This window comes from Musca autumnalis, unplaced genomic scaffold (genome assembly GCF_047663935.1).
Source record: "Musca autumnalis isolate F117 unplaced genomic scaffold, ASM4766393v1 scaffold_5, whole genome shotgun sequence".
In the NCBI taxonomy this organism is placed as follows: Eukaryota; Metazoa; Arthropoda; class Insecta; order Diptera; family Muscidae; genus Musca; species Musca autumnalis.
In genome coordinates this window covers 96,937,583-96,949,727 of record NW_027412088.1, presented here as the reverse complement: position 1 = coordinate 96,949,727, position 12,145 = coordinate 96,937,583, and the positions used below count along the sequence as shown (strand labels likewise).

Sequence of the window (12,145 nt, the reverse complement as noted above, 5' to 3'; positions counted from 1 at the left end):
CAAAAGTTATGAATTTTCATAAGTTTGCCTCCGCTGTGCCGACAGAAGTCATAGTCCTTGGAAAGTTTTAAATGTCATCGAGTTCATAAACATCTAATCGTACAATTAAGATAGAAATAAGGCGAAACAACAACCATTGGTATACCAGTAGAGCGATTCTCTAACTCAATTTTTGAGTTACCGACAATTGTCGGTAAAATTAAAATACTTATAATTTCGGTAATTACCGATTTTTCGGTAAGTTAGCGACGAATAATAAGCAGTCGTAAAGTTATACCGATAGTAAGACTGTTGTCAATTTTTATTGAAATTTTCATATATAATTTTGCGTTGAAATTTTACCGATTTTTGTCGGTAACTCAAAAAATGTGTTAGACAATCGCACTACTGATGAAGTTTTTCGACTTAACCTATTTTGTCAGGACTTAGCTAAAATTTTGCCGAGGCAGAATGTTGATTTCGTAGTCTCAAACAGTACTGCGAGTAGAATTCGGAGTCTATGAGTCGTAGTTGATTTCGTTCGACTGCTGATGAAAATGTTTTCTCTTTTTTCTAAATACCTGTTCCAGAACCTGTAAGAATCTACACATTTTTACTACTAAAAATGAGTAGATTTTTGCAGTACTGGAACCGACCATAAATGTAATTTTCTGAATTTTTTAGTTGGCTTGCATGGACTCTATCACTTCTGGTAAAATAGTAAAGTTTTGGTCTTTTTATGACATAAAAGAATATTATTTTTTAACAATAGTTCGGTACAAGCCCAATCTGCACTCGCGGATTCGATTTATTCTTTTTTTGGAGTTATTTATTTCAATTAATTAATGGTACCCAAATAACATTAATAGGTTTTTAGATAGATCTTCTTATCAGAATCAGTCCTCGTGGTAAAAATGTGTTAAATTGATAACTTAATAAGGCAAAAATAAGACAAATCTTTTTTAATGGGACTGAAGTTAATGTGGAATATATGGATATGTACTTTAAAGAGGAAGAAATACTGAAAATCTTTGAAATATAAAGACTACTCGTAATTTATTATACTCTGTTCCAAATTTCAAAGTTATATCTAAAATATTGTAAACTCTCTCTATTGAAATTATATACTTTGTATCAATATTTCATATAAAATTTACTAAAAGCCCTTTAAAATAGCTTTATATAACACTACACAACATTTTTTAATTTCATAATTTTTGGTCAAGTTGTGCCCGTCGATTTTAGCCCTCTTTGCTTTGAAGAAGATGGCATTTGAGACGGTTAATACCTTTAGTCTTGACATGACTGGCCAAGGAGAGATCGTCGAGTCCCACCACAAAAAGAGTTTCACCATTCTACTCTTCCCTGTGGGAGACCCAAAGTGGCAAAGACTTCGAACATTCGAAATCATCAATCAGGGATCTCATCTTTAGTCACCAGCCTAAGTTTGACACCCTCCAAAGCAGGTAGGATGCTACTAATTATCTCCCTGAGGCGGCAAAGAGACCCCTACTACTCCCCGCTGACAATTTCAATTGGACAACGCTCCTGCAGAATGTGATCCAAAAGTTTCTTGTTGACCATTTTTTCCTCAATGGTTTGCTGAAAGTTTATGTAGCCTATAAGACGCTCTACTGGTGTCGATTACCGCCTAACACATTTCGTCCCTGTTTTGTTGCTTAGCTATTTTGGCTTAAGATGATGGCAGACCCTTTCCGAAGATCTTGTCCTTCTGAGAGGTTCGGAATTTCTTCTCTAAATCGCAAACCTCTTCAGACTATTTTCCGATCGGACTTCACTTTTCATGTTCGAGCTCATTTTGGATTCACAGTTTCCTTTGCGTGGATATTGACGAGGTTTGCTTCAAACATCTTCTTGGTTCCCAATGGACATTGGCAGAGTCACATTTATCGATTTTCCAAAACGAAATTTTCTAGACTTTTTGGAAGTCTATTTCATGTTCGTGTTTTGGAACTAACGTTCATTTCTGGGTCACTTCAGGAAATATGTAATGACCATATTTTGAAACTTTTTGAACCGACTTCTGTGTACTTGAACCAATGATGCACAAAATAATATGTGTGACTGTAGTATTTGTGCCATGAATCGACGCTAGAGTACTGATTTGTTCATAGCTGACTTAAACCTTCATGTACCAGGCCATTCTTGAAATTCATCAAACCGCGTTTTCATTGCTGACATTTAAATAATCGACATTATTTTCAAATATCTTGGTTTGTTTTGAAAGATTTATTCACTGTATTAAAACTTTTATAACATATGAGCGTCCACAGTCCAACGTATTTAGTGTCGTCATTCAGCTGTTCAATAATAATGAACCTGTTTGACAGTATTTGCCAATAAAATATTGCCGTATATATCACAACTTGTCACACAGTGCTTATATATCATGAGTGACTTTGCTGCCAAATAGTCTCAAAACAAAACGTAAAAACAAAAAAACAAAATAAAACAATTCATCTAGCAATTAAATGCTCATCTTGATAAGTGTCGCTTAATACTCTGGCAAGGGAATCTTCAATTGTTTTTGTTGCTATTGTTTTAGTCCCTTACAAGTTGTCAAAGTAAACTTGGCTTAAGCCCAAGAAACCAATAAGCCCACATTGTTGTTTGTTTGTTTTCCACGAGGTGGAAGGTGGTTACGTCCTCCGGTTGATTTACTTTATATAATATACTAACTTTAATTCAATTCACATGTAACAGCCCTTTAGGCCTTCCTTTAGTTATTTTCTAGTAGTTGTTGGTGTTGCTTTTGTTATTACTGTTGCAATTTAACTGATGGCTTTGGTAATTAATAAATAAAATAAATGGTTTACCAAAGATAAATGTGTACCATATATCATGTGTTGCGTGTATTTATACGTAAGTGTATATGTACATATGTATATTGTACATGTATATGTATGTACGTATGTACATACACGTTTATTATAAATGTGTTGCTATTCTGCCACATGTGTGTAATACCATTTAGCTGTATTATTGCATACCACACGATGATTTAGTTATGATATTTAACAACTAATAATGGGTTTAGCCTGCAGGAAAGACCTTGCGATAACCCGCAATACCGTGCACATATCGTACGGTGTCTAATTAAATGAAACACAAATGATCAAATAATTGTATAGTAGCAATATTATAATTTACATATGCATAAACTATTTAAAGGAAATGACATTGATTCATTTAAATATACTTATAAATTACTATCGATGTTTTATTAATTTATAAATTTTTATTTGTTTATTTTCAGGTAAGAAATGCCAATCAGATGTGTGACTTCTGTTTTACAAACTTTTTGATGTAAGTACAAATCCATTTGTATTGCTTATCAATACGGTTTCGTTGTTAGTTACACAACTCATCAGGCATATCGGATGTTTGGGTGACCCAAAAAAGATTTTTTGAAAGGCTCACTCTTTAAATGTTGTCCTTTTGATCCTTAAATATGAAATTTTATGGTGATCGGTTTACGTTGGCCCGTGCACCCTAAGTGTTCTTTATTTCCAAATGCCAAAGCAAATTTTTGCGAAATGGCTCTGTAGGTCACATTTATCTTCCAATCGATAAAAAAATTTGCCAGTTTTATTTTTATTTATTTTATTTATTAATTTATTTTAACAGTGAAATTATATATTACAATGTTAATATGGCCTCAGCGCCATAAAGGCATAATTGAGGCAAGCTGGCAATGTTATGAGCATTCACAATTTAGATATTGTTATTAAGACATAGATTCGCTGTAAATTCATTGGAATTACTGTATACATATTTAAATTGATAATTGAAAATTAGAATTATTTAGATATATATGTTTGTAAACTAGCTTAGAAGCATCTGTAGGATAGATTGCAAATGTTTTTTTAACATTTTTTTGAATATTGGTAAAGATATTGCATTTTTTATATTATGTGGTAGGTTATTAAACAAAGAAGTTCCCATGAATGTAATTCGCTGCTTTGTAGTTTCAAGTCTGCATCTGACAACTCTTAAATGATTTCTGTTCCTTGTATTGAATCTCGTTATATTTTGAGAAAATTGTATTGTGCGATAACCAATGTCATTCATAGATTTAAAGATGTATATTAGGGCTTGGTATCGGTACAAGGCATGTACTGGAAGAACACTTTTACAAACATCGTTATACAGGCTTATGGTTGGGTATGTTAATGGCAGATTAAAAATAGTTTTTATGGCTTTATTTTGCATACATTGCAAACTTTTCAATGCATTTGTATTTTTCGCCGCATAAATAACAGCTAAATAATTGATATGGCTTTGTATTAGTGAATTATATATTAAGAGTTTGGTTTTAGTATCTAATATATACTTCATTTTATACAATATTCCTATGGCAGGAGCAATTTTGGCTTTTACATTATTAATTTGGGCATCCCAACATAGATTACTTTGTAAGATTGCACCTAAATATTTCACATTGTTTACTTCAGCTACCTCATTTCCATCAACATTAATACAAAAAGAGTCATCGTTATGATAAGAATGTGGTCTAAAACGAATTAATTGAGTTTTAGAAACATTAAGACATAATTTATTAATTCGAACAAACTCAAGAAGAATTGACATATCTCTTTCCATTGCTATTTTTAAAGGAAGACGCTGCTTATAGGGATAAAACATACATATATCATCGGCAAACATAAACATGGTGCCCTTTAACTGCAAATTGACAATGTCATTTACATAAATGGAAAACAATAAAGGTCCTAAACAACTACCCTGAGGCACACCACATTCAACACTAGCCATGTCACTATTACCACCTGAAACAACTACATATTGCTTCCTGTTCGTTAAGTAGCTTCTAAAAAGTGATAATTCTTTCCCACACACACCATAAAACAACAACTTCTTTAATAAGATATCGTGATCAACAACGTCAAACGCTTTGGAGAAATCCAAAAAAATTCCTGCAACTCCACTGTATCCATGATCAAGGCCATTGCATAAATATTCCACTACATTTAAAACGGCTTCTTCTGTCCCACATCCACGTCTAAACCCAAACTGATGCTTGTACATAAAATTGTTTTCATCAAAGTATTTACTGAGTTTTTGATGTATAATCTTTTCAAAAACTTTGTCGATTGCAGACAATAGTGAAATTGGGCGATAATGCTCCACACACGTTGCATTCCTGATCTTAGGAATGGGAACTATTTTGCTAATTTTTAAACTATCCGGATATTTTCCTGTTTGAATAATTTTATTAAATATTTTAACCATAGTTGGTACTACATAATCCTGCACATCAATCAATGTCCGGGTACTTATATTGTCATGCCCAGGAGATATGTTACATTTAAGGTTCAATAAACACTCTCTTAATTCAGAGTCTTCTATTGGGTCAAGAATGAATCTTTTATGAGTTCGACATAAAGTACGCAAGCTGTTACATGAATCCGTCTGATGTATCGGTATTTGACTTCTAATTTCCCTTACAGAATCCCTAAAAAATATATTTAATAATTGAGCCTTTTCCTGAGGACTAGCAACATTGTCTCTTCCAGGAGAAGTTATATTAATATCAGATTTTTCTTTGCGACCAAGAACATAGTTTATAAAATTCCATGTTTTCTGAGTATCTCCGTTAACAGTCACTAAATTATCATGATAGTAGCCACTTCTCGATTTTCTTGTCGCTAAACGTATAACATTACTTACTCTTTTCAACAAAGCATTATATTTTTGCGTTTTAGCCTTCCTTCTTTTCATGAGCAATTTCTCTTTATATAGTATTAATCGCTGAAGATGTACGTTAATCCAAGGAGCGATCTCAAACCGTAGAAGTTTCTTGTAATGAATTTCTTTTGACCCATACGAAATAGCATTTGAAAGCCTGTCTAAAAATTCTGATGCATAATCATTACCAGTGTCTAAGTCTATATCTGTCATAGGGAATCTCTCCAGATAATGTTTGACTTTTGCAATGTCACACGTTTTTTTTACCTTTTCCACAAAGTAAGTTTGATCATGCTCAACTTTAATTTTGCAGCAAACTATGTTATGGTCGGAAATATTGCATTCTATAGAGTCAACACAAATATCATTGACAATATTACTTAAAACGTGATCAATTGAAGTATTGGATATTGGTCTTGTTACTAGTTGGTGACAACTATTGACATCATAGTTTAAACATAAATATCTAAACACATCATTGTTACTACACTTAAGCTGATCAATGTTTGCATCACCAAGGAACACAACAGACTTGTTATTGCTTCTACTTAAAATGTCATCAAACTCTGCCAAAAAGTCAGAAATCGGACATTTTTGGGAACGATAAAAAGATATTATCTTCAAAGGTTTCATGTCAAGTTTTAAATTTTCAAAAGTTATTTCAACAAAATCAAAAAAATTTGAACTTCGACTATTGACTATGGAGAATTTCAGTCTATTACTTACATATAGCGACGTCCCTCCATACCCATCAGAACGACAACAATGAACACTTTTAAATCCAGGAATGTTATACATTTGAGATAATTCTTTAGAAAACCACGTCTCTTGTACAGCAATTACATCTGGAGACCTTGTAAATTCCGATATTAAAGTTTTAAATTTATCAAACTTTGCAACCGACGAGATGCTTCTAGCGTTTACACTAATAATATTTAGAAAATTAAATTTCAAATTCAAAAGATGTGTATTGAAATCAAGCATGTTTTTGAAATAATGATTATCGTACATTAGAGAAAAAATAATAAATGAACATTTAATATACAATTCAACAAAATATGTTTATTTATTAGTTGGAGAAGCATAAATTTGATCATCGCCACTGGCTCCTTCATCGTCATCATCATCTTCATCAACTGGAATCAGTCTTCTCGGTGCACGACTAGCATTACTCCAACGTTTAGAGACGGTTGTATTGAGCATTTTGTCATCAACGTCTTCCTCAGAACGTATAATTTGAGGTTTAGAATCCTCATTTCTCTTACACATGACTCTTCCATTTCTTACAAAAACAAATTTATAACCCACTTCTTTAAGAGTTTTGGCATAGTTGAACAATTCCATTGTCTCTTTACCATAGACTAATTAATGTAGAGACAAAGAATGGCTCTCACCATTTTTCTGCAGCGAGACAGATGTCGTTTACGCATGTTTGTGGTTTGAGTGACAGCTACTTGTTTCACTCAAACGAAAACTCCTAAAAATATTAACATTTACTAAATATATGCCTATCAAAAAGAGTGGCATAGTTAATTTCATATGTAAAGTACACTTTAAAGTGGCGAAGTTTGCAAACAAAGACCCTAATTGGTTGAAAAACAAATAAATTGTTTTCGAAGTTGAGTCATTTGACTAGCCCCAGTCTGGCTTGAGTCAGATGACTGGCCCCAAATCGATTCGTGCGACATCTGGTTGAAAATGAAAAATGAGAGCGTTCGTAGTCTCTACTTAATTAGTCTATGTCTTTACTGAGAAAATCATTCACAAACACATTTCTAGTTGCTTCGCTATCATTCAATTTTGGTTTGACAGCCATTAATTTGTTTTTGCTTGCTTTGTCACAAAATTCCACAACAGCAATCTTCTTTTGTTTGTTTCCATTTCTTTTGCCTCCAACGAAATATGCTTCTTCAATGTTCTTTGGCTTAATATCAACAGCAACACTTTTTGCAAGGTTGACCACACAATCAACAGCTGATACATTGTCTTCAGCAGTCAAGCCTCTCACAATACAGTCGTTTTTAACACGTACATCATTCAGCAACTTCACAGATGTTTTTAAATTTGCCACTTCTTTTCTGAGCATTACGTTCTCTTTTTCGATATCTCTCAATTTTTTGCTATTTTCAGCCACTCCTCTCAATAACTCATCATATTGCTGAGACATAAATTTCATTGTTTCTTGGATGTTGTTGTTTGCCTCTTGTATGGCAGATAGTTGGTCTAGCTTTGCTAGTTTTGTTTTTATCTCTCTCAATTCAGTCTTTATTTCTCCTTCACCTTCTTCTCCACCAGCAGCACAGAAATGACATGTAAACAATACATTCTTGTTTTTTATAAGGTATTCAAATTGAAAATGGATAAACCATTTTCGTGCATCGAGAATGGAGAGCTTTGAAACAATTGTCACACTCAATAAACGAATCGGCATCTTCTTTGATCTCAATTTTACATTCAGCACAACAAATCTTTTTTGAACGAAGGCTTCTACGGCTTGTTCTTGGCATATTCCAATGATTTCGAATAGTTGGATGTTTGAAACACAGATACGCCAATTTTTAGCAAAAAGTTCGGTCAAATAACTATTTAATTTGTATATTTTGCACGGATAAACACGGCACTGCTAAATTTGCGTTCACTTCGCACCAGGGTTGCCAACTTTGTTGTGGTTAAAAAACGAATCTCTCGGAGACCTTATGGTCCATTGTGTTTATCCTAGGAAATGCTGAAAGGAAAGAATTAGAAAAGGGAAGGAGAAGTTTTTCCAAAAGGATAGATATTATGAAAAATGAGTGAAAGTAAAGTGTAATAGCCTAGTGTGGTGCGGCAATTTCTTCTCGTTGCAGCCATTTTAGACTTTTAGCAAAAAGGAGCAGACATTTTGGTTTAATCTTACAGATATTTAAGAGATATTTCACAGAAGGTTGAGATCGAAAGTAAAGATGAGGTCCTGCGTTCAGAAAGGAGTGGCCACATTGCCTTGGAAACGCTACAGCTTGGTTCGTTTCGCCAAATCTGGCTAGCCCTTTCCCGATGCCATTGTACCACCATCCGCATGAAATGGTACAAAGGTGGCTCGACTGGGTTATCGTTATTAATATCTTGTTACTCATCTGCCATTTTATTTCCTGCAATGTTGCAATGACCCTGGACCCAACGCAATGTTACGGTTGATTTTAGGTTCACCAAGACTTACAATCTTACAATCCAGAACTGATGCAGACTTCATGTATTAGAACATAAGTGATTGGAAGGCCGCTTGACTATCAACGTAAATAATGACCGGTCCATCGATATCCCCTTTTCTATATTTAGTAAATTCGGCAGCTTTTTTGATTACAAAAATATCGGCTTGAAAGACGCTACAATTTTTAATCAACTTAAATGCGAGTCGTAGGTCGAGGATGTCACTGTAGACGCCTGCACCTGTTCTATTTTCCATCTTAGATCCATCCGTATGAAGCACTATACCGTCCAGAGCTGGATTGTTGTGGGGAATGTGTACAATTGTTTATTCAAAGTTCATTTGTTCATTTTAATTAATTTCTCGTTGGAGTCGATTTGCAAGTGAAAAGGTAAAACCGAAGAATCGAACCCACACAACCACCATTATGTGAACGGTTTCGCTGTCCGTAGCAGTTAAACAGACGTATCGGTCATGTTCATGCTCGACTTAGAATCGCAGTGCGGCCATGTTGGGATCCGCGCCACAGATTAGGCTCCTTGGGACGAAGAGGGCTCTTGGATGCCTGGACCTCTACAACAAGATCTAACGGAATAAGATCCTGTAGCACGTCAGGGCAGCCTTTGGAGTACTCTTTGTAGTTTATTTCATGCATTACCTAGAGCATTCCACCAAACTACAGTCCCATAGGTGAGAATTGGGCGTACTATTGTCATAAACACCCAGTGTATGTCTTGTTGTCTCAGTCCCCAACTCTCACTTATCTTGGCTCATTCTTCCACATTTCTTTTCCATGTTAACCGATGGTCCAGAATTGTGCCTAAATACTTGGCTTCCGAAGAGAGTGTAAGGGTGACTCCATCCAGCGTTGGTAGATTGAATGTGTGTTTTAGAAGGAATTATGCCTAGGCCGTTTTTTTAATGAGCCCATCCCGCTAACTTGGCTAGAGTTCCTTGCATGACATCGGTTATAATCTATGGGAATTTTCCACTGATCATAACCAACTTAACGTTACTAAAGGCTCCCTCTATGTCTAGAAAGGCTGCTAATGTAAAATTTTAGTTCTCCATATCTCTCTCGATAAACTAGACGATATAATTCAGTGCAGTTTCTACCGATTTGCCTTTAGTGTAGGTATGTTGGGCAGAACTTGATTGATGTAATTGGTAGTTTGGCCCTAATTTCAAGGTTCAGCAACATTTCTAGAGTCTTTAGCAGAAATTTTGTTAGATTGATCAGTCTATACTCTTTTGGAAGTGTTTGAGCTTGCCTTAGGGGTGAATATCACCGTGACTTTTCTCCATAGAGCCGGAATATATGACAACATCAGAAACGTTCTAAAAATACTCTCCCGACAAGCTGTCAATACTTGGTACGGGAGATTTAAAGGTCTTATTAAAGGGCTTAAAATTTTTTATAGCCCAGGCAAATGTTGGACGGATTATGATCTCCACGATATCATTCCCACCTTCTGTGGCATGGTTACGTATAATTGGATCGCTTCGGTGGTTGAGAAATACAGATAGACCTTGGGAGAATAACAATGCAGCATCTACTAGCAAAATTAAGCATAACACAACAGGTATTGCAAGACGTTTTGTTATATGCTCAAAGCAGTCGTCCCGCAAAGGAACAACGGGCATTTAAATAAACTTGGCTGGCTCAAATTAAAAGTCGGGAAAGCTATCTACAAAGACGCTCCACGGCCGATGGAGTATTTGATATTCACTCTTTATCTGGAAAAGTGGAACATGCACCTTGAGAACGTTGAATATCAGACCATGGTTTTCAAGAATCAACCTATAGAAATTAAGTTAGATACCAAATAGAAACTGCTGTACCAAATTATAAAGCTCTATCTTAAATATTTCGAGCTGTACTTTGATTTCAATAGACGGAAGGACACACGGACATGGTTAATGAAATTCTGGGACATGTTTTACTTTTTTCAATTTGGACCCGGCTGGTTAGAATGCACGACGAATCTCAAACGGATAAACCGACTCGGCCCTAAATTTGACTCTCGTTATATTTTTTACAATCGTATATTCAGTTCGAAGATAGGCCATATCGGCCCACTCCTTCGAGTACCTCACCAACAAAAGTTACAAATTGTTTGCGATAACTCTCAAAGGGAGTAAGCGGTTTGGTCCATACGTTGCACATAGCAATATTTCTTCTGTATATACATATATCAGGTTCGAATATGGACTATATCAGTCCACTTCCTCGGGTATCTCTCATACAAAATATTAAAATTTTTCGGAAAAGTTCTGTTCAAGAACAGTTCGCGAATCGCTTTTATTTTTTTAAACCTTCAGCAAAGTTAGTTTAAGTTCGAAGATAAACCATATCGCTCTAATGCTTCAGGTACCTCCGCCCAAAAGTTCAAAAATATTCGGAAAAATTGTGCGCACGATAGCTCTTGAAGGGAGAGACCGATTCGGTCCATACTTTACACATCCTAATATAACTACCAGATTATAGGGAGGACCGGAAGGAGTGAGCAAAAATATAAGTCATATTCGAAGGCTTATACATATTTGTTCACTCCTTCCGGTCCTCCCACACAAAATTTCGGATAAGTTCACTTTAAGGCCTGCTATCGAATCACTTTAATTTTTGTTGAAGCAACTTGCATTCGCTGCCTCAATTACAACGGCAAAAGTTATTTCAGGGTCAAGTCCATACTTCTTGAGAAAACAGCCCGAAAGGTGTAAAAAACTCCTATGGCACCATATGTATTAGCTGAAGAGCACGATAACTATCGAATTGATCAAGCGATTTGGTCTAAAATATGACCTTCGTCATATTTTGTCCAAACATAATTTTAGGTCGAAGATGGACAATACCGGTCCACAAATTCCGGTAGTTCCCCCCAATATTTAAAAAAATCTTGAACGGCGCAGCCAACTCGGTCCAAACTTTGGATCTTCTAATATTTTTTCAAAATCTAGTTTAACTTCTAAAGTGGCCCAAAACGGTTCTCTCCCTAGGGTACCTCCTCCACAAAAGTTCAATATTTGTGTCTAAGTGCAGCTTATGGTCTGCTCGAAGATCCTTTGGAAATGTATGACGATGCTGTTCGTTGTGGTCCTGTTAACAGCGATATTATGGTTTCCGTGGACAAGTGCAGACTTCCTGGCATACTTGTCCAAAAGTTATAGGTTGACCCACTGAAATGACTAGTGGGTGCGATATTTATCGAAAAGATATGACTCCCAAAATAAGATCCACTCCATAATGGACGGCTA

At 35.3% G+C, this 12,145-nt stretch overlaps 2 protein-coding genes across 2 annotated transcripts in view; one reads left to right on the top strand and one right to left on the bottom strand.

Annotated features, from left to right (window-relative positions):
- Nucleotides 1–1,563, bottom strand: part of LOC141386700 (angiotensin-converting enzyme-like) — a 211,527-nt gene extending 209,964 nt beyond the window's left edge. Inside the window, exon 1 of the mRNA XM_073955618.1 lies at nucleotides 1,496–1,563. Within this exon, the coding sequence (XP_073811719.1) occupies nucleotides 1,496–1,563 (68 nt within the window). The remainder of the gene's footprint in view (nucleotides 1–1,495) is intronic.
- NaCP60E (Na channel protein 60E) overlaps nucleotides 1–12,145 on the top strand; it is an 898,928-nt gene that overhangs the window by 141,541 nt on the left and 745,242 nt on the right. The window lies entirely within an intron of this gene.